This window comes from Jaculus jaculus, chromosome 23 (assembly GCF_020740685.1).
Source record: "Jaculus jaculus isolate mJacJac1 chromosome 23, mJacJac1.mat.Y.cur, whole genome shotgun sequence".
Classification (NCBI taxonomy): Eukaryota; Metazoa; Chordata; class Mammalia; order Rodentia; family Dipodidae; genus Jaculus; species Jaculus jaculus.
Genome location: NC_059124.1, coordinates 7,224,823 through 7,248,164, shown reverse-complemented (window position 1 = coordinate 7,248,164; position 23,342 = coordinate 7,224,823). Strand labels below are relative to the sequence as shown.

The 23,342-nt window shown below is 46.0% G+C and overlaps 1 protein-coding gene across 3 annotated transcripts in view; it reads left to right on the top strand.

Annotated features, from left to right (window-relative positions):
- The window catches only part of C23H12orf4 (chromosome 23 C12orf4 homolog), a 40,752-nt gene extending 17,659 nt beyond the window's left edge, over positions 1-23,093 (top strand). For all 3 annotated transcript variants that reach the window (XM_004668689.3, XM_045139678.1, XM_045139677.1), the window contains 5 exons: positions 8,277-8,351; positions 13,388-13,590; positions 20,297-20,354; positions 21,248-21,315; positions 22,566-23,093. In XM_004668689.3, the coding sequence (XP_004668746.1) occupies positions 8,277-8,351; positions 13,388-13,590; positions 20,297-20,354; positions 21,248-21,315; positions 22,566-22,658 (497 nt within the window). In that variant the 3' untranslated portion in view covers positions 22,659-23,093. The remainder of the gene's footprint in view (positions 1-8,276; positions 8,352-13,387; positions 13,591-20,296; positions 20,355-21,247; positions 21,316-22,565) is intronic.
- The last annotated feature ends 249 nt before the right edge of the window (positions 23,094-23,342 follow it).

Sequence of the window (23,342 nt, the reverse complement as noted above, 5' to 3'; positions counted from 1 at the left end):
GTAAACATGGGCTCTAGAGAGTCAAACTGAGTCGTTCAGTTTTATGCAGGCACTATCATCCATGGAAGCATCTCTCCATCCCCAAGAGTCCCTTCTTCTTAAAGACTGACTGTGTATTTGATTAAATATACATTGCTATTAGTTATTTTGTGTACTGTGACCAAAATGCCAGACAAGGGAGTAAGAGTTTATTTTGGCTCATCGATTTGGAAGTTGCACTTTTCTTTTCTTTCTTTCTTTCTTTTTAAAATTTATTTATTTGGGAGAGACAGAATGGGCACTGCAGGGCCTCCAACCACTGCAAACGAACTCCAGATGCTTGCGCCCCCATGTACATCTGGCTAATGTGGGTCCTGGGAAATCAAGCCTTGAACCAGAAGACAGAGAGAGAATGGGTGTGCCAGGGCCTCCAGCCACTGCAAATGAACTCCAAACACACGTGCCCCTGTGCATCTGGCTTACATGGGACCTGGGGAATCGAACCAGGATCCTTTGGCTTTTCAGGCAAATGCCTTAATCACTAAGCCCTCTCTCCGGCCCCTGCGAAAGCTTTTACTAAGTGGGTCTCACATGGTCCCCGCATCTCCAGCGTCCTGGGGTCTCACTGCGGCTTATGCTAAAGCTTCACGGGCTCACACAGGGTCCTCTCAGCACCTCTTGCCGGCATTCTCACTCAAACCCAGGAAGCATCTAGAACGCCAAAGGGATCTGAGCAGAGAAGAACCCCTGCACAACATATCATAGTTGAGATGTCAAAAATACAAGCAAAGAATCAGTGCTAAAATCCATCAGAGAAAAATACCAAGTAACATATGGAGGCAGAGACATAAGAATGTCACCAGACCTGTCGCCAGCAACCACAAAGACAGGGAAGTATGGGAAGATCAGTTTCAAACCTCCCAAGTAACTAATCGTCAACCAAGACTACTGTCTCCAGCAAAGTTATCTACTAAAGCATGGGGAGGTGAAGACAGGAAGGCCAATCAGATTGGTAAAGTATGTGTGTTTGGTGAGACACCCTGTATCAAAACTTGAGGTGAAGCCGGGTGTGGTGGTGCACGCCTTTAATCCCAGCATTCAGGAGGTGGGTGGGAGGATAACCGTGATTTCAAGGTCACCCTGAAACTACAGAGTGAATTCCAGGTCAGCCTGAGCTAGAGTGAGACCCTACCTTGAAAAAACAAAACAAAAATAAAATGAGATGGAAAGTGATTGGAGGAGAAACCACACATTGACCTTTGGACTCCAAATGCATGTATATAAACATGCACATACACACGCATGTGCCCTGCCACACATGAGCATGCAAACCACAGAAGGCGATTGTATCAGGGCGACCATACATCTTGTCTGTGTTGGTTTGACCCCAGGGTTACACAGTTGGTTCAGTACGTGCACTTCTGTAATGGACTGCACTTAGGAACCGTATTAATTAATTAATATCCCATGTTAACAGACTTAAAGACAGAAAATCACATCAGCATCTCAATAGATGCCGAACAGACATTTCATCAAGTTCAATGTGCCTTCATGATAAAACTCCTGAGGAAACTAAGCATAGTCAGAACACACCCTAACATAATGGCTACATTCGGCACATCCACAGCCAACCTTAACCTTGATGGGAACAACTGGGAACATTCCCTCTAAAATCTAATAAGGCAAGGGTCCCCACCCTCTGGACTCTCTTTCTTGTGTGTATAGTATGTTATGTGTGGTGTGGTGTGGTCATGTGCTCACATGTGTGCAGACGTACAGGTCTGGCGTGTGTGCGTGTGAAGGCCAGAGCTCTCCTGTGGGCATCTGCATGTTTCTTTGAGCCAGAGTCCTCACAGATTCAGAGCTTGCCATCTTCACAAGTTCCAGAAGCCTCCACTCCCCATATGACATAGGTCACAGACATGCATGGCCATGCTAGGCTGTTTACATGTGTAAAAAATGACTCAGGTGGTCTCAGCCCCCTGAAGACCCTTATGCTTGTGTGGGAAACAAACTTAACTCTCTGAGCCATCTCACCAGCCCCTCTCTCTGCTGTTACTCAATACAGTGATTGAAGTCTTCACTGGAACAATGAGACGGTAGAAAGAGATAAAAGGGTACAGATTGGAAAGGAGGAGGTTACACTAGCCCTGTTGTTGATGACATTATGCCATATTTAAAAGACCCTATGAGCTCCACCATTGTTTTCTTTTTAAAAAACATTTTATTTATTTATTTATTTATTGGAGAGAGAAAGAGGCAGATAGAGAGAGAGAGAGAGACAATGGATGCATTAGGACCTCCAGCTACTGCAGTCAAACTCCAGACACATGTGCCACCTTGTCCATCTGGCTTACATGGGTCCTGGGGAATCAAATCTGGGTCCTTAGGCTTCTCAGGCAAGTGCCTTAACCACTAAGCCATCCCTCCAGCCCACCAATTTTTTTTGATCTGATAAACACTTTCATGAAAGTAACAAGATAGAGCTGGAGGAGGCGCACGCCTTTAATCCCAGCACTCGGGAGGCAGAGGTAGGAGGATCACTGTGAGTTCAAGGCCACCCTGAGCCTGGACCAGAGTGAGATCCTACCTTGAAAAACAAAAAAAAAAAAGAGCTGGAGGAATGGCTTAGTGGTTAAGGTGTTTGCCTGTAAAGCCAAAGGACCCAAGTTTGATTCCCCAGGACCTACATTAGCCAGATGCACAAGAGGACACATGCATTTGGAGTTCAATTTGCAGTGGGTAGAGGCCCTGGTGCACCCATTCTCTCTCTCCCTCTTTATTCTCTGTCAAATAATTAAATAAAAAGGGACAAGGTAGAAAATCAGCATACAATTTCAGTAGCTTTCATCTGCACCACTAGCAAACTTGCTGAGAAAGAAATCAGTAAAAATGTCCCATTCACAATAGCCTCAAAAAAAATAATAAAGTATCTAGAAATAAACCTAAGCAAGAGGTGAAAGGAAGACCTTGACAGAAAAACCTCTGAAACAGTGTAAAAAAGAAGAAAACCTGCAGACATGAGATGATACAAACATGTCCCAAAGCCTCTGGATTGACAGAATGAATTCTGTGAAATGGCTGTACTGCCTAAGGCGATTTACAGAGTCAGAGCAAAGGGCACACACGTCCCACTTAACGTTCGTGGGGAACCAACCCCCCTAGAGCAGCTCCAACCGAAGGGCAGCCGCGGCTTTGCCGTGGAAGTAGGAGTCATGTTTCGGAGCCACGCAGAGTATTAGGAAATCAGTGCGGATGCATACCCTGGCAAAGGCCTTCATAAAACCTCACTGTCTTCTTATACTTCCATCGCGCCCACCTCTTGGGCAGTGGGATGAGTGAAATATTTTAATACCATTCCTAATAATGCCTAAAGCATGAACATTGAGACCATTTCAGGTGTGCAGGAGGAGGATTCTGAGTATATTTGTGAGAGAAAGCCGGTAACAAGTGTCACAGGAAGTCTCTGAACCAGCTCTGGTCAAGGCTCCGCGTGCTTGCAGACCTTCCTCTGCTCTTCCTAAAGTCGGTAATAAGGGACAGGAAGTCTCCAAACCAGCTGTGGCCAAGGCTTCGCGTGCTTCTAGACCTTCCTCTGCTCTTCCTAAAGCCGGTAGTAAGTGACAGGAAATCTCTGACCCAGCTCTGGTGAAGGCTCTGCATGCTTCCAAGCCTTCCTCTGCTCTTCCTAAAGGCAACTGCTTTGTGGTTTATGAGTCAGTGAAGCAAGTCAGTTTATAGAAGAATGTCCTTTTTTTATTGTTTATGCATTTTTTGGGGGGGGATGGGGATTCACTGTGTCCCCCAGGCTGTTCTGGAATTTTATAGCCCCAGCCAGCCTTGAACCTGTCATGCTCCTCACTTGGCCAAGTAAGGTTCTTGCCTGTAGTAGAAGTCTCGTGAAAACACATTGCCTGAGCCTCCTTTTCTGTGCCTGCCCAGTGCTTTGTTTTGTGTTCTGCCCAGTTCTCGGCGCCCCCAGTGACCATCCAGGAGAACCAGACATGTATGCAAAGGCAAGGCGCTTTTATTTCGGGCTTAAGCTCAGACTCTTGACTTCTCCAACGCAGTGGATCCGTACAAGAGCTCCAAGCAGCAGGAGGGTGGGGTTTGTATAGGGATTCCAACAAAGAAGTAGGGGATGGGTACATGATTTGGTTGATTTAAAAAGTGACTGTACCTCTGCCCTTCTGATTGGCTTAGAACATTGGCGGGCAAAGTTGGCAGGCAGGGACTATGGGGTGGGGGGGGGGGAACTAGGTAATCTCCATTGTGATTGGCTAAACAAGCAGCAATAACCTTTGTATGTTTTTTGATTGGCAGGGAAGCAGGAGTGACAAATAAGTCTTTCCATTGGCCAGGGCAGGGAAGCAGGCGGGACAAGGCTTTGACAATTCTCAGGCATGTCCTGGGCGAGGCTGGGGGCTGATTCAGGGTCTCAGGTGGAAATCTCTCCCTTTGTTTAAGCTAAAACTTGGAACTTAGGCCTAGCCAGGGCAGTGCTCTACTGAAGCGTGACGTGGCGTCATGAGTTTCTGGGTCTTTCATTCCCGCTCTACTTGTAACTTCGGGAGACCCCACCTTGGGTCTTTACTGGGGCAGAGGTTGTAGAGGATGGTACTGAGCTCTTAGCACCGTGAGCGGCACTGCATTAATTCATTCCTGACAAAAGAGACCCGTCTTTTGGTTATATAGGGCCCAAGGGTTAGTAACAACAATAATAGAATCAGGGGTCCAGCTAGGGCCGAAAGTAGGGTGTTAGCCATGGGGACCAACTGAATATAGATTCATACCAATTTTGATTCTTTTGTCTAGATTTGGCCCTTTCCTCCAGTTTCTTGCAGACCATAGCTAAACTATCACTAACGACTCCTGAGTTGTTGGTATAGAAACGACATTGCTCTCCTAGAGCTTGGCATAGTCCTCCTTGTTGTAGGAAGAGTAAATCTAGCCCCCTTCTATTTTGGAGGACCACTTCAGCTAATGAGCCTACTGATGGCTCTAAGTGACGAATGGACTTTTCTAATTGAGCAAGATCTGAATCTATAAGATTACTTAGGGCCTGGAAATTGATTTGCCCTAATTAAGGCTGTAGTTCCAGTGCCAGATCCAATTAACGGTGAAAGAAGGATTGCTGAAGCCCCAAAATCTCATTTTTGTCTGTGATGTTCCAGGGCTTCTACTGAAGCCTGTCATGGCGTCATTTAGCTTCTGGGTCTTTCATTCTGCAAGTTTACAGCCTGATTTGTAAGTACTTGAGTGTTCTAAGTTACCTAATTTTAATACTGTGTTCATTATATTAGCATTTTTATAATCCTTGGTTAAGTCAAGAAATGGGCTAGCCAGATGGCTGAGTGGGTAAAAATGCTTGCTAAGCAAGCACGTGGGCCTGAGTTAGATCCCTACCTATACCCATGTAAAATGCCTGGTGTGGTGAGACGTGCCTGTCTCTCAGTGCTGAGGGCGCAGACAGGCGCCCCCTGGGGCTCACTGGACACCTAGTCAAGCCAAGTCAAGCTGTAGGTTCAGCGTGAAAGCCCTTGCGTTGCAGAGCAAGGAGAGACCGAGGAAGACCCCGGCCTCGAGCTCTGACACCCTGGGTACACACGTGCCCCCCACACGCACCGGCCCAGGCTTCAGATGGGAAAGGCTGTTTGGGGCACATCTCATTTATTTTTAAATGAAAATAGCCATTCCTAATTACTAAACAAGGTGTTAGCCTATTAAAATCTGGCAAGTTTCAAAAGGAGAATGTACAGTGAGCTGTTTTCTCCGGGTTCTGCTTGTTCATTCCACATGTGTTCAAAATTAAAATATTCTGGGGGGGTCCTTGTGGGGGGGGGTTAGAGGTAGGGTCTCACTCTAGCCCAGGCTGACCTGGAATTCACTATGTAGTCTTAGGCTGGATTTGAACTCATAGCAATCCCTGTACCTCTGCCTCCCAAGTGCTGGGATTAAAGGCGTGCACCACCAGGCCCAGCTAGAATATTCTTCTTTCAAATTTAAAGAATTTAGAATCTTTATTGGTCCTGTGACCTGTACATGATCTGACACTGTTCAAAGCCCGTCAGCTACCTGGCTGTACTTTGCATTAGAAACAGAATGTTATATGGAATATGTATTCATTCCAGCAACATGGAGTCTCTGTCTGCCTGCTCTTATCTCTTTGTCTGTTGGGTTATAAAATCAGTGCATACACATGGCATCCTGCAGTTCATGAAAGTTATTGGTCACTACACAAAAATGTTGAGTGAACTTATTTTTTAAATTTATTTATTTGCAAGAGGTAGAAGGGAGACAGAGAGGATGGGCACACCAGCGCCTCCAGCCACTGCATAAAGACTGCAGATCCATGTGCCATTTTGTGCATCTGGCTCTACGAGGGTACTGGGGAGTTGTGGGGTCCTTAGGCTCTGCAGGCAAGCACCTTGCCCACTGAGCTGTCTCTCCAGCCATTGGATGCACTTGTAAGCCCTGATGCTTTGGTACTTGCAGTTCATTCATTTGAAAGTCTCAACTTCTCTAATGTGGAAGACCATTCCAAAATGAATGGTTCTTCATTCAGTTGGAATAAATATGTAGCTTGTTTAAAAAAATATGTATTTATTTATTATTTGAGAGAGAGAGAAGGAACAATACGGGTGTGTCAGTGCCTTTTGCAGCCACATACTCTTAGGTGCATGAGTTACATTGTGCATTTGGCTTTATATGAGTCCTGGGAGTTGGACCCAGGGACGTCAGGCTTTGTAAGCAAGTGCCTTTAACCACTGAGCCATCGCGCATCCCAGTACACAGTTTCTTTAAGGCAGCTTCTGGGAACAGTAACATGTATTTTGTATCTGTCTTGGTAGAACTCTTTAAAAATGCAGATATATTGTCTTTTAAGTGTGTGTGTGTAATTTGTGTTCAGCCTTAATAACTTGTTTAATCCTGCTTCTCAGTTTACCAGCATTTATTCTTCTACAAAAATATGCCTTAAAAAGCTATCAAATATCTAGAATGACGTTTTGCTTGGAACAGGGTCACATATCTTTTTGAAGTAAGTGCGTGTCATGGTAGATGAAGTGTACCTCTCAAGAATGGAGCGAGTGTGCGGTGGCGTTTGGCCGCCATGGTGATTTATTTGTACTCCTCAGCACGTTGTGTCAACAACAGTGACTCAGAGCCTAAAGATAGCCATGACCGCGCCACGGCTGTCCAGTGAAGTTGTTCCGTGTGTAGTCGGTCTCATGCCCTGAACTCCCAGATGAAACTCAGAGCCGTGGCAAGTCAGATGTGGCTGACCATAACATGGAGTCAGGGTGCAAGTGTGAAACTGAGCTCAACCTCTTACCTGTGCATCCTTGTTTAAGTCACTTCGTCTTTTTTTATTTATTTTGATTTTTTCGTGGTAGGGTCTCACTCTAGCTCAGGATGACCTGGAATTCACTATGCAGTCTCAGGGTGGCCTCGAACTCACGGCGATCCTCCTACCTCTGCCTCCTGAGTGCTGGGATTAAAGGCGTGCGCCACCACGCCCGGCTCAAGTTACTTAACCTTCTTAAGCCCCTGTTTTCTCACATATAAAACAAAGATTGCACTAAGAGCATCGCCCAACTGTTGAACACGTGACTGGCGGTTACAAGGCCTGAGTTCAGCCCTAAGCAAAAGAGAAAGGAAGGGGGTGAAAGAGAGGGACAGGGGAAGCAAGGGAGGGAGGAGGGAAGGAAGGGGAGGAGTTAAGGAAGGGAAGAAAGGAGGGAGGCAGGGAGGGAAGGAAGGAGGGAGCGAGGAAGAGAAGGAAGGAGAGAGTGAGGGATGGAAGGAAGGAGGGAGCAAAGAAGGGAAGGAAGGAGGGAGTGAGGGATGGAAGGAAGGAGGGAGCAAGGAAGGGAAGGAAGGAGAGAGTGAGGGATGGAAGGAAGGAGGGAGCAAAGAAGGGAAGGAAGGAGGGAGTGAGGGATGGAAGGAAGGAGGGAGCAAGGAAGGGAAGGAAGGAGAGAGTGAGGGATGGAAGGAAGGAGGGAGGCAGGGAGGGAAGGAAGGAGGGAGCAAGGAAGAGAAGGAAGGAGAGAGTGAGGGACGGAAGGAAGGAGGGAGTGGGGAAGGGAAGGAAGGAGGATTCGTATTTCCTCCCTCACAGAGTTCTGGTTGTCTGGACTTGTCAGATTTCAGTGAGGTGATCCACAGAAATCATGGAGCAGAATGCCAAGCTCCCAAAGGTGCTTAGTGAAGTGCTGCTGCTGTTGATGTGAAATAGTACTAGTGATGTGTTTCACTGCAGTTATTTCACATTGCGTTAATTATCTCACGAATAGATTCTGGAAACCAAAATGGAGGAAGTGATGATAAATCAAAGAACACTGAGAGAAACTATTTAAATATCTTACCTGGTAAGTATTACTGTGTTTCGAATTACTATTTCATGTAGTCACACACAGTGAAATAATAGACTTGAAATACAAATTCTTTTTTAAAAAAATATTTTTACAAATTCATTTACAAATAAAGAGATGAGAGAGCGAAAATAAGAAACAGGTACTCTTGCTGTAGCAGATGAACTCCAGAGGCATGCACCACTTTGTGCATCTAGCTTTACATGGGTACTGGGAAATTGAACCCAGGTGGCAGGCTTTGCAAGCAAGCCCTTTTAACTACTGAGCCATCTCCCCAGCCTCAAAATATAGATCTTAATGGTAAACCTTTATAAAACACCTGCCAGTCTATCCCTTGAATCTACATCTTATGTCTGCAACACACTTTCATAGATGGTCCCCAGGGTAAGCCCTGTGCTTACGCTAGCAAGGACTTCTAGGTCAGTACTAGAAAAATCACCCAAAGTTACACAAATGTTGTTATTTGCTATTTCAATTTTTCTCTTAGGCTGTGTTTCTTAGTTTCTTAAGAAATGAACCAAGGGAGTTAGAGGGATGGGTTAGCAGTTAAGGTGTTTGCCTGCAAAGCCAAAGGACCCAGGTTCCATTTCTCAGGACCCACGTTAGCCAGATGCACAAAGTGGCACACGTGTATGGAATTCATTTGCAGTGGCTGGAGGCCCTGGTGTGCCCATATTCATTCATTCATACTCTCCTCCCCTTTCTCTGTCAAACAAATTAATTAAATAAAAAATAAATAAAAACACACACACACAAAAAAAAACAAATGAACCAAGGGCTGGAGGGATGGCTTTGTGGTTAAGACGTTTGCCTGCAAAAACAAAAGAACCCAGGTTTGATTCCCCAGGATCCATGTAAGCCAGATGCACAAGGGGATGCATGCATCTGGAGTTCCTTTGTAGTGGCTGGAGGCCCTGACGCACTCTTACTCTCTCCTACCCCCTCTTTGTGTGTTAAATAAATAAATACATAAATATTTTTTAAAAAAAGAAAGAAATGAATCAAGAGATCATTTTTAATCCTGAAATGTAAGCAGGAGTACATAGCGATGAAACAGCTGAATCTGTAGAGAGGACCTCGGTTGTTGGATTTATTTCCATTTCCTCTGACATTTTTCTGCCTTCCATTTCTTTCATTTCCTTTATTATGATTTGACATGTGGCTAACAGCGGGAGTTCAGTCTCTCCCCTCTTTCTGATTAAGTTTGCTCTCGTCATCGTTAGTGTCGTTTGAATGACACAGCACAGCAAGGGAGGGGAAGTCCCTAAAACCTCACGGTAAGTTTTATAGTTTTAAAAATAGGCATTCTTGACAGTTCTCTGCCTTCATTTAAGGTAGCTCCTCACTTTTCCTTACTCAGATCTTCACCATGCAGGCCACAGCACATCTAGTGTAAGCAGATGCCGCCCCCATTTCTGATGTGGTTCTTACATGGCCCGCCAGTCAGACTGTGGTCAGCTGCCTCCACTGGCCTCCCACCTTCAGACCCCCAGCTTCCCGTGTAACGCCGGAGCCGCCACAAGCCATTTCCTCCCCCTGGGGAGCAGGGAGCCATTTTCCTCTCCAGCTAAAATTACCTTCCGTGAGGGATTTATCACAATACTCTCCATGGGTCCGTAATTTAAATCACCCGTCCGTGCCTTGTGGCTTTCTTAAAATGTGCCAGTCATTGCTATTCTGAGGGGACCCGAGTCCGCTGTTGTTGTTTTTTTAACCTAACTCTTTATTTCTGCATTTATTTCCTGCCTCTCTGTTTTGAAAAGGCCTGTGCATCAGCATCCCCACCATCCAATCAGGAGGACATGGCTTATATCTGAGTTAGAGTGTTAAACTATTCCACCAGATCTACTAGCAGCATACTTACTTGTTTATTTGCGAGAGAAAGAGGGAGAGAGAGAGAGACAGAGAGAGAGAAGGAGGGAGAGCATGGGCGTGCCAAGACCTCTAGGCACTGCAGACTCCAGATGCATACGCCCCCTTGTGCATCTGGCTTACTTGGGTCCTAAGAAATTGAACCTGGATCCTTTGGCTTCACAGGCAAATGCCTTAACTGCTAAGCCATCTCTCCAGCCCTCAATCACAAATTATTTTAAGTCATGGAAAAAAAATCAACTTCATTTACACACTTTTCAGGCAAGCATAATTTATCATGATCTCAGTAGTTGCAGCTTCTGTCATCTAATTCCCACAACAGTCTTGTTAAGAAAGAAAATAGGCATTATTTGTCTGCTTCCTATAAAAATTAACATATAATGGATGAGTCGAGTTAAGGTCCCAATGTCACTTAGCCAAAAAGTTGTAGAGCATATCGTCCCCTTTCAATAGTACAGTAATTTGGTTACTGCAGCCAACTCCGGGATTGGACCCCATTTTATTAATGGGTAAAACGAGAACTAGAGGCAAGCCATGTAAGGTCAAGTGAAGCAGTGCCAGACGGGGATTAGAGCACCTGACTGCTCAGTACGTCCTTCTCCCTTCCCTCACTGCTGGCCCAGGGCCCGAAGGCCGTGCTGCGACTCCGGTCGGATCAGCCGTGAGCGGGAGTGCGGGAGGCGGGCCGCCGCCCTGGGTCGCCGGAGTGCTGCCTCGCGCCGCCCACCGGGCTTCCCGCAAGTCTGTCCTTTCTCTTTGCCCGGTCAGGAGGCGGTAACTGCACAGTTCCTGCCAGACAGTTCCCTTGTTGCTTCTCCTTCTCCACTTGACTTTCATGTCTTTATCACTGTCGTCTGTGCATTTCCTTAGCTTTTCCAGTTTAAAAAGCAAAGGAAAAGAAAGAAAATTTGGAGCCCGTGAGAGGCATCTGTGGGTATATCTTGCATTTAAGTTTCCAGCTGCATTTACCATCCCCCATAAATCTGTGAACAAACAAAAATTTAAAAAAAACGGGGGGGGGGCTGGAGAGATGGCTTAGCGGTTAAGCGCTTGCCTGTGAAGCCTAAGGATCCCAGTTCGAGGCTCGGTTCCCCAGGACCCACGTTAGCCAGATGCACAAGGGGGCGCACACGTCTGGAGTTCGTCTGCAGTGGCTGGAGGCCCTGGCACGCCCATTCTCTCCCTCTCTCTCTCTCTCTCTCTCTGCCTCTTTCTCTCTCTGTCTGTTGCTCTCAAATAAAAACTAAAAAAATTTGAAAAAAAAATCTGTGAACATGTCTTCCCTTTCTTGATGTTTCAGTAAACAAAAGTACCCACAAGAGGAAAATTAATTTTAAAGTATGAAAGTGGAATATAAATAGCTAGATATGTCAGCCATTGAAAGGTCTACCTAACTTTTAGGATTAAAATACTTATAACCACTTTAAAATGTTATTTTCGTGTGTGTGTGTTGCATGTGCATGCACATACATACCAGGGTTTCTTAGTGCTCTACCAAATATTCAGGTAGGAGTTAACGTTTTGCACATTCTCCCAGCATCTGTGAATAAGTAGTGACTACACTTCAATTTAGTTTGTCAATACTTCCAGTCACATTCCTGAACAGCACAGATATTTACTGTGTTGGTGGCTGTGGTCCAGAGTACATGTGAAAACACTTCCAGTCACACTTCTGAACGGCGCAGATAACTTGTAGTGGGGTTAGAATGTAGTCTGTAACCAACGAAGACCATCTCGCCTGATGTGGCCCGGGTAATGCTGAATGTGACAGAACCAGCGAGACCCACTGAGATGGGCTTCCTTTTCTTGAACTGTCTCCTCAGCTCTAAAGCAGGGAAGTGTAGCAGCATGTCTGCTGAGGAAAAGCCGGTCTCACCAGGCAGCCTTCCTCTCCCAGGTCACCGAGTCCCTGGAGCAGTGGGATGTCCTCATACTACTGTGATCTAACCATTGTTACCTCCTGCCTTTTCTTCACCGGTTCTCTCCAGATGCTCTTTGGGCCTGGCAAGGTGGGCTGCTGTACGAGTCAGTCCTGTCAGGCTTGGGCCGCTGATTGAAGAACTAGAACCTGTCACTTAGGCACAGTTGTATTTGCTCCCCTTACTCAGTCCCAGACACTTCTCCACCAGCTCCCGCTCCGTGCTTGTTCCCGTCCTCCACCCCAGACACTTCTCCACCAGCTCCCTCTCAGTGCTTGTCCCTGTTTTCCAGCCCCAGCTCCTTGCACAGATCTGTTCAGTACTTTTAAGGACAAATATACCAAGTGTTTTTCAAACTATTCATTTATTTATTTGCAAGTAGAGAAAGAGAAGATGGGCCTGCCGGGGCCTCTAGCTGCTACAAACAAACTCCAGATGCATGTGCAACTCTGCATCCGGCTTCACATGGGTATTAGAGAATCAAACCCAGGTCATTAGGCTTTGCAGACAACTGCCTTAATTGCTGTACCTGTTCTCCAGCCCCCATTTTTTCTAAATATTTGTATTTATTTTTGTGTGTGTGCACGCATGTGCCACTTTTTGTGTCTGCCTTTTTGTGGGTAGTGGGAAATCAAACCTTGGCTGAAAGACTTTGCAAGCCAGTACCTCTAACCACTGAGCAGTCTTCCGCGCCCCTACTGAGTTTTTTAAAGAAACCCCATAGGCTAATTACTTCGAGGCAAGGGAGAGCAGAATAGTGAGCGCCACATGCAAAGAGTGGAAGAGTTCAGATAAGCAGACTTCCTACGAGGACAGGTGACGCTTCCACTGAGACACGCGCCCCTGTGAAAGCATTCACATGCGTTTTGTAGGTTAGCTCTTTATCGTGACAGACCTGTAGGAAATGAAAACGGATGAGCGTCGTCCTGGCTGTTCAGCTTCATGGGAAGAGCAGTGATGGCGGGAAGCACATACAAGCATGCGCATCACGGGGATCATGAGGGCTCGCCTGCGGACCGCGTGGTGGTCACTTAGGAACCTCCCGACAGCTTGGCTGTTGTCTCTTATGTTCATTGCCCTCTTTCCGAGAATGAGGAGCAGTAATCGTGGCTGCTTCCTGAGCCCCTTGTAGGTTCCTGACCCCAGTTCAGCACGTTGACTGCCCTGTAGTTATTTGTGAACAAGCCTGCTGATGAACGCGAGTCACGCATTTGAAGATCACGCCTCTGTTCTTGCTCACAGGCGAGTTTTACATCACGCGGCATTCTAATCTCTCAGAAATCCACGTTGCCTTCCATCTGTGTGTGGACGACAACGTGAAGTCAGGAAATATCACTGCTCGTGATCCTGCCATCATGGGACTCAGAAATATTCTCAAGGTTTGCTGCACCCACGACATCACAACAATAAGCATTCCTCTGCTGCTGGTGCATGACATGTCGGAGGTAAGCAGCGACTGGAGCGCTTTGTATTAATACTCATAATCCACGTTTTCACGCCCTCTTTTCCTTCCAGTCTCACACCTTTGTATTGCCTGTCTGGCTAACAAAACCACATGACATACAAGATAACGATAATGCCCAGCCATTCGTGTTGAGAGACTGACAGCCCTGCCCTGCCCTGGCCTGCCTGTGGCTGGTAAACTGGACAGTCAAGAATCTTTAGCCTGAGATGAGATAGAGGGGCCCTCTCCACCCCCTCTCTCTTCCCCAGCCTCCTCCAGCCTTAGATAGCAGCGGATCTGCCTTCATGTCATGGGGAGGCCGTGAAGAGATTCTAGGCAGCAGCTGCTCCAGGACACTCTCTGGATGGTACAAATACTGGTTTCTCCACTCAAGATGTAACAGTCGCCCATCCATTTGACTATGGGCCATAACTGAGTTGGCTTTCTTGTGTGGAGGCAGGGTCTCACTGTAGCCCAGGATGTCTTTAACTGACTTCAGCCCTCCTCTATTGAGTGCTCACCTGGTTTATTTGACATTTTAATGTTTAAAAAATATTTTTATTTATGTTCAGGCAGAAGAGAGAACGGGCACACCAGAGCCTCCTACCACTGAAAATCAACCCCGATATCCATAACAGTGTGTGCGTCGGCTTTTCATGGGTACTGGGGAATTGAACCCATCAGGCTTTGCAAGCAGGTGCCTTTAACCATTTATAATTTTATAACCATTTATAATTTTATAGTCTCCATATATGGCCTCTTACTTTCTGTCCTCCCCTACACAAAAAGTCAGTGCCGAGCATTAGTTGTAGAAATAACACAGAGGGTAAAACTCAACTTTGAATTGGCTTAACAGACAAAGTGCGCTGCAGGCCAGATGTCTGTGTGGGATTCTTAAATCCCCCCTGGTGCGGGCACTCTCCGCGCTGCTGACCGTGCCCCTGGGATCAGAAGCCATCTGTTTGCTTGGGGACTGGCATGTCTTAGTGTGAGTTATTTCTGGGTTTATTTTCTTGAGACAAAGTCTTGCCATGTAACCCCAGCTGGCAGCATACTCAGAGCAATCCTCCTGTCTCTGCCTCCTGAGGTGCACTCCACTGACCTAGAGGAACTTTAAATGGATGGCGGAATTGCTCACTGCTGGGCAGATATAACACAGGAGCAGAGTTTGACCATCACGTATTAAACATGATCTCCAAAAATAAAAATGTGTGCCAGGACTACAGCGTAGAAGGCGGCACAGGAGATGTCATGGCTGGCGTTTGAACGACGTCCTTGCTTAGACGGGTCGCGTGGGGAAAGGCCTCATTTGAGCTCGGTCGGCGGCTCCGGACTCGCCCTCCAGGCACATGACTGCTGTGCCCAAGGAGATTCCGGGACCGTCCTGCCGAGGCTGCCCCAGACTTTGCGCAGCTCACTTCACTCGCTCCTCAAGCCTCTTGTACCTGCTGTGGTGTCAGACAGGAAGGGCGCAGCTCTGGGGAAGTTTAGTGTCGTTGGGGAGGCCGAGCTGCTGTTACGCTGCCGTCACCAGGCCATCTGTCAAAGGTCTCTGGGGAGTGATGACCGTGATGAATTCCTGCCACAAGGAAACATCCGAACATTCCTGCAGCTGGATTCCTGGTTAACCAGTTTATAAAAATGGTTATATGTAGGTGGGAAACAACCTCAAAAACAGGGTTTCCAAAAGTCACTCGGTTCAGATTTACTGCCGACATCTAACACTACAGGCAGCCGCTCCCCACAGCGCTACAAAGCTCGTGTTTTAAATCGGGACAGCCAGCTGCAGAACATTGTTTGTTTCGGAAGTGCCCGGTTTATTCACAAAAGTATATTGAGCCATCATCCTCCTGTTTGTTGTATCTAACCATCCATTCCGGGTTGAGAAGTTCATTCTGCAAACTCAGATGACGCTGCACAGGCTGCAGAGGCGGTGGATTAGCTTTGTGCAGGATCCCAGAGTATTTCCACGGGCCGTTTTCCTCTTCTCACAGACATCTGGACATAGTGGCCACATGTTTCTGTGTTCATGGTAATGTTGAGGTCCCAGATAGTTCCAACACCTATATGTTGTTAAGAGAGCTGTGTAATCTTAATAAGAAAAAAAAAAGTGAAACCTGAAGTTCTCAGCAGGAAAATGACCCTCTTACAAGTCTGTGATCTTTGTGATCAAACACCATCCTATTGGAATCATTCTTTTTTTTCCCATCTTTTAAAAAAATCTTTAATTTTTATTCATTTGTTTGAGAGAGAGAGGGAATGGGTGTGCCAGAGCCTCCAGCTGCTGCACATGAACTCCAGATACCTGTGCTCCCTTGTGTATCTGGTTTGTGTGGGTCCTTTGGCTTTGCAGACAAGCGCCTTAACCACTAAGCCATCTTTCCAGCCCTGCATTCATTCTTACCTCTTGTAGAAAGAATCGGTATATTGGGAATCCTGAGCTCTGACTTTGCTTGGGGCTTGGGACTTCCAGTTTTATACTGAGCCTCAACAATAGACCATTTGATTTAAACTTTGTACTGGCATGTGGCCCGCGTGTAGAAAAGCACACGTGAGTGCCCAGCTCATTCTCACACACTGAACGCCCTTGTCACTGATTCTCAGCTCAAGAAACAGCACAGCCGTAGCACCCGGGAGCCATCTCTCTTGTGCATGAGATGGAGCCTCGTGTAGCTATTGGACAGATTTGGAAGCCTACGTATCATATAGCTCTCCAGTATTGCTGTACAAATTCTTAGACTGTTAAGCAACACCAAGTTAAATAAACTGAATATTAGGGTGCATACCATCAGAAAGTTAGAGTTTTAGAGTATAGCCCTCCCTTTATAGCCATGCTAAGATCTTACCGTGGATTGGTCTCTGGTATGTCCTTGAAGTAGCGTCGAAACCTTGTCAGTTCACATCATCCCGAACAGTAGGGAGTTCTCCATTTGCCTCACAGCTGTTCATTCTAGGCCACACTGTTAACCAGTCATCTATAGAAACGCAGGAAAGCATTGTGTCCATGGATAAATGCGGGGCTCTCTGGGCAAGCAGAGACTTGATCCCTTCTCTTCATCTGCCTGTGTTCTGTGTGCTCCAACGTGGCAGCCCACCATCAGTACCATGGTCACTGTTGCAGTCAGGTCTGCATCGCTGGTAGAAATCACCCAACCAGGAGCAGCTTGTGGGGACAAAGTTTATTCTGGTTTACAGGCTCAAGGGGAAGCTCCACGATGGCAGAGAAAACAATGGCATGAGCAGAGGGTGGACATCACCCCCTGGCCAACATCAGGTGGACAGTAGCAAAAGGAGAGTGTGCCAAACACTGGCATGGGGAAACTGGGTGTAACACCCATAAGCCCGCCCCCAATAATACGCTCCCTCCAGGAGGCGTTAATTCCCAAATCTCCATCAGCCGGGAACCTGGCATTCAGAACACCTGAGTTGATGGGGGAACACCTGAACCAGACCTGCACCGTCACCCTGGTCATGATGCACATCTACGCTGCCCTCCCCGCTGGGGCTCATAGTCCTCAGCAGCTGCTCTCCTTACACTTGATCTTAGTGTATGGATTACAAGTCGGGTTATTGTCAAGTAACGCTTTTATCTGCTTCATTAAAATAGTTGAATAATAATTCCTTGATTCTAGTTATTAATGTAGAGTTTCAAAAGTGACATGTTCAAGCTGGAGAGACGGTTCAGCAGTTAAAGGCACGTGCCTGTCAAGCCTGTTGGGCTGGGTTCGGTTCCCCAGCATCCATGGAAAGCCAGTTGCACAAAGTAGCACAGTCACCTCCAGTTCTTTGTGGTAGCAAGAGGCCTGACACGCCTACTCAGTCCCTCTCTCGCGCGCTCTCCTCACAAATAAATAAAAACAGGTTTTAGAGAGTAATTTTTTAAAAATATGTTATTTATTTATTTATTTGCAAGGAGAAAAAGTGTGCTGGGGCCTTCTGCCACTGCCAACTCCACAAGCATGGGCCACTGTGTACCTGCCTTTATGTGGGTACCGGTCAACCAAACCCAGGCAGTCGGGCCTGGCTAGCAAGTATCTGTAGCCACTGAGCCATCACCCCAGCCCCTAGAGTAATGTTTTAAGATAATGTGCATGGTTGTCCTACATGTGACTTTGAACACAGTGTTTAACGTAAGTGGAAAGAGGCCTGTACGGAGGTGAGACAGCTTACGTGACCACCAACAAGAACAACTGAGCAGCAAAACCGATACACACACTGGAGACTCAGACCATGAATAGTTGATGGATATTAATTTTTTTTTATTAGAGAGAGAGAAAGATAATGGGCATGACAGAGCCTCTAGCCACTGCAGACAAACTCCAGATGCATGTGCCACCTTGTGCATCTTACATGGGTCCTGGGGAATCGAACCTGGGTCCTTTGGTTTTGTAGGCAAGTTCCTTAGCCATGATCATAGCCATCTCTCCAGCCCTTGATGCTATTTTTAAAGAATACATCATCATTGTTCTTCTCACTAATATTTTTGGGGTGGGGAACTATTTTCCATTAAAAGATGTTTTTATGTTTAACATTTAATAGTTTACCATTGGTTTTCTAATGAAATTAATGTTTTATTTATAATGTAATAAATATGATAAGCTATAATTCACACAAACAGAAACTTGTTGGGGTCCTTGGTAATTTTTAAAAGTATAAAAAGATTATGAGGACAGAAAATCTGAGATTAACCATAATGAAATAGCAACCATGTCTTATAAGTATAAAGATTGCAAAATGGGAAAATAGTTCTGACAACAGCAAAAAGAAATAGAATTTAAAATGGCATGCTCACTCGTCATGCTATGGAAAGTTCTAAAGTGTAATGGGGCCTGGGAAGATGGCGTAGTGGTTAAAGGTGCTTGCTTGCAAAATCTTCTGGCCCCATTTTAATTCCCCAGATACTCACATGAAGCCAGACAAGCATTTGATTGCCTTTTTGAGATCCTGGTGTATACATACGTAGACACACACACACACACACACACACACACACACACACAATTCCTGGCATGCACACACAATATTTTTGAAAACAAAACAGACAGTAAAGGGTATTGGTTGTGGTGTGATTCATTTATGAGTGTATTGGGCTAAAGATTATAAAGAAAAATGAAAAAAGTGAATGTATCTAGTGTATTAGGTGTGTGGGATAGGCTGATCTGTCTATTTTCATTGGTTTTGTAGGGGCACATAGTAAATATTTTCTTCTGTATTCATTTTACTGTTGTACAGTTCAGTAGACTGATTCCCGCCAGCACTGGGCGTAGTCAGTGAGTTCCTGTGTCACTAGTTATCTTCAGCTTATTTATTTACTCGAGGGTGGGGAGGAGAATGGCTGTGCCAGGGCCTCTTGCCTACAAACAGACTCCAGATGCATGCGCTGCATTGTGCATCCAGCTTTATGTGGATACTGGGTCATCCAACCTGAGTCAGCAGGCTTGGTAAGCAAGTACCTTTAACTGCTGGGCCATCGCCTCAGCCTATTAATTATCTTTCAAATTAACTATAGGGACCTAGGGGGGTACCTCAACAGTTACAGCACCTGCTTGCCAGTTACCTGCCAACGCCAGATGCAGAAAGTGGCACAAGCATCTGGCTCTTTTTTTTTTTTTTTTTTGAAGCGGCAGGAGACTTTGGCCCGCCCCCTACACACACACACACACACACACACACACACACACACACACACACACAAATACACAGGAGCAAATAATTTTTTTTAATTATCTAGAAACTTTGGGGCTGGAGAGATGGCTTAGCAGTTAAGGCATTTGCCGGCAAAGCCAAAAGATCCTGGTTTGATTCTCCAGGGCCCACGTAAGCCAGATGCACAAAGGGGCACACACATCTGGAGTTTGTTTACAGTGGCTGAAGGCCCTGGTGTGCCCATTCTCTCCCTCTCTCTCTTCCTCTCTCTCTCTCCCCCCCTCCTTCCTCCCTGTCTCCCTCCCTCTCCCTCTTTCTCTGTATCAAATAAATAAATATTTTAAAAAATTATCTGGAAACTTTGAAAAACTTGCCCATTTAAAAAAAATCACATTTACTAGGCTAATTGAGTGAGTTTGCACTCTACTTGTATAACCTCATAACTAGAAGTTTTACATCTAAAAAGAACAGCAGGGGCTGGAGAGATGGCTTAGCGGGTAAGCACTTGCCTATGAAGCCTAAGGACCCCAGTTCAAGGCTCAATTCCCCAGGACCCACGTTAGCCAGGTGCACAAGGGAGCACACACATCTGGAATTCCTTTGCAGTGGCTGGAGGCCCTGGTGTGCCCATTCTCCCTCTCCCTCCCCCCCCCCCGTCTTTCTCTGTCACACTCAAATAAAGAAAATATTTTTAAAAGAACAGCAGAAGAAATCCTGTTGGGATTAATAAGTTACCCTGACTATTCAAAGTAAGGACAGTTGGGCTGAAGAAGTGGCTTAGCGGTTAAGGCACTTGCCTTCGAAGCCTAAGGACCCATGTTCAACTCTCCAGATGCCACATAAGCCAGACGCACAAAGGTGAGGCAAGTGCAAGGTCACGCATGCCCACTAGGAGGTGCACGCGTCCGGGGTTCGATTGCAGTGGCTGAGGCCCTGGCACACCAACTCTCTCCCTCTCTCTCTGTCTCTCTCTCTCGCATACTCTAAATTTTTTTCTTAAAAAATCTGATTATTTTTCAGTGCAGTTTTGTTGAAAACATATTTTTTGCTTGTGTTTTTAGGAAATGACTATTCCCTGGTGCTTACGGAGAGCAGAGCTGGTGTTTAAGTGTGTCAAAGGTGAGTCTAGCCTGTGTCTCTTCCCATTGTTGAAGAATGAGTAAGCTAGAAGAATGTCAAGTCATCTCTACCACGGGGCCCTTGGGTGAGATAGTTAAGCACATGTTACCACAGACTGTCACAAAGTGAATGCCAGCCTTTCTGCAATGTAAGGATGCTGGATGTAATTGGCATTTTCCTCTGATTCTAGCGTGTTCTTAATTCTAGTTTCTTAAAAAAGAAAACAATAGAGCCACAAATGTAATTAACTTTAAATTTTTTTTTCAAATATTTTATTTGCAAACCAGAGAGATAATGAGCATGCCTGGGCCTCCAGCCACTGCAGACAAACTCCAGATGCATGCGCCACTTTATGTATCTGACTTTTCATGGGCACTGGAAGATCAAACCTAGGTCTTTGGCTTTGCCAGCAAGTGCTTTAACTGCTAAGCCATCTCTCCAGCCCAAATTAAATGTTTATAATCTGTCTTAACTTCATTTTATGGAGGCCACGTAGGCCTGTGAGCATGTTAAGGAAACTATGGGGCTGGAGAGATGGCTTAGCGGTTAAGGTGTTTGCCTGTGAAGCCAAAGGACCCGGGTTTGAGTCCCCAGGACCCATGTAAGCCAGCTGCACAAGGGTGGCACGTGCGTCTGGAGTTCGTTTGCAGTGGCAGGAGGCCCTGGCATGCTCGTTCTCTCTCCCTCTCCCTCTCCCAAATAAATAAATAAAAATAAGGTTTTTTAAAAAAAGAAAACTGTTTAAGCTCTGCAGTGTGGACGGGAGCATGCAGGCGCTTACCTGTCTGGGCAGGACCGAGGCCTCACAGCGGAAGTTCCGCCCGCCCATCACAGCAAGTGATTGCTGGGCACAAGGCCAGAACTCCTAATGCAGAGTCTGCTTTCTGTTTCAGGTTTCATGATGGAAATGGCTTCATGGGATGGAGGAATTTCTAGGACAGTACAATTTCTGGTACCACAGGTGTGCTATTTGAATAGATGTCACCTCATTGTAATGTCTTCTATTTTATTACTTACCCGCATATTAATAGAGAGAGAGACAGAGGGAGAAAGAGGAAATGCGCCAGCCACTGCAAGCAAACTCCAGACGAGTGTGCCCCCTTGTGCACCTGGCTCACATGGGTTCTGGGGGGTTGAACCTGGGCCCTTAGGCTTTGCAGGCAAGTGCCTTAACTGCAGAGCCGTGTCTCCAGCCCTGCACTGTCTTTTAAAATATTCCTCACAGATCGTTGTGTGTGCTGCCCTCAGCTGCTCAGTGTCACCCAAAGTACTAGCAGCTTTCTGTTTCATGGGAGAAGCACGTAAACACCATGGGGTGCTTAGTGACCACCCCAGGTGGCAGCACCCACCCTCTGCAACCCCCAAGCCAGACACACCTCGACTTGTCTTCGTTCCCATAACTAACGAAGATTATGGAGGCAACAAAAAGAAGGACATTAGCAGCAAATGACTCTATTCTATCTAGAATTTACTTGTTTTTAAAAATATTTTATTTATTTATTTATTTGCAAGCAGAGAGAGAGAGAGAGAGAATGGACATGCCAGGGCCTCTAACTTCTGCAAATGAATGCCACATTGTGCATTTGGCTTTACATGGGTACTGGGGAATCAAACCTGGGTCATTAGGCTTTGTAGGCAATTGCCTTAACCGCTGAGTCATCTCTCCTGCCCCTCCTATATAGAATTTAGCAAAATTAGTGCAATTTGTTTCTAATTACATTGGTGCTATGTAAGGATTTTTGTAGTTCTCAAACTTACTGTTTAGCAGAACCAAGTTATCAGAGGGTAGTCAGGTAAACAGCCTCCATCCAGTTACACAGTTTCATGTACCACGTAAGGTGATTTTCCCACATAGCATTCCATGTCTAGAATTAGGCACATTTTTTGTGGTTGTTGTTGTTTTGTATTGTTTTGCTTTTTTTGTTCTTTCAAGGTAGAGTCTCACTCTAGTCCAAGCTGACCAGAAATTCTCTGTGTAGTCTCTCAGTGGCCTCAAACTTATGACAGTCCTCCTACCTCTGCTGCCTCCTATTCTGAGTGCTGGGGTCAAACGTGTGCTTAGGCCCATGTCTTAAGAGTCTCTTGCTCTACCAACTGAGCTAGCCAAGCATCCTCATGTCTGTATTGTAAAATATTTCTAAAAACTAAAAACATCAATGATGATTTAGTAAGTGCAAACTCCCCCCCCCGTTTTATTTTTACCTCTTACAGAGTATTTCTGAAGAAATGTTTTATCAGCTTAGCAACATGCTCCCCCAGATCTTCCGAGTCTCCTCCACACTCACTCTGACATCCAAGCACTGAGCGTGACGGGTGGATGGACGCACGGCCGAGAGGATTGCCGCGCGCTCCAGGAACGGGAGCCGAGCTGGAATCTGCCCAGCTGAGCACCTGGCAGAACCCGCGACTTCAGCCACAAATCACGACATGCTGTGTTTGCTAATCATTCCAAAAATGCCCGTGTGCGGCCGACCGGTGACCAGCCTGGCTCCAGCTGAAGCATTTCTTCTTCTTTTTCTACTTACTGTCCTGCCGGGGAGTGTTAGTAAGTTAAGGCTTAGCCAGACATCGCAGACGGACGCGGCCTGTAAGACGCTGTTCGCTACATTTTCACGAAGGCCTGCGACGTCACCAGAAGCATGAATCGTACAAGTACAAGGCTAATTATGCATGTGGATAAAATGTTTGTCTGCTTTATTTGTCTAATCAAAACTTAAATACACACTCAAGTCAAAATTTCTTATGCAAATGTTTTTGTATGAATACGTAGGACACCTGTGCACGTTATTCTCAGTTCTCCTGTTTCTAACTCTGGCTGCCCCTGTACTCTTTCTAAGGTTGTATAAGCTAGAGTCAGAAAAGTCTCTGAATTCCTTACCTCTGCCTCATCTTCCCTTTGTGACCCTGCCCTTGTCTATTAATAACATTTCATGGGCTGAGAAAATAGTGTTCTTTTTGCCAGCCTGATGTAAAGTTAGTCTAACCCGG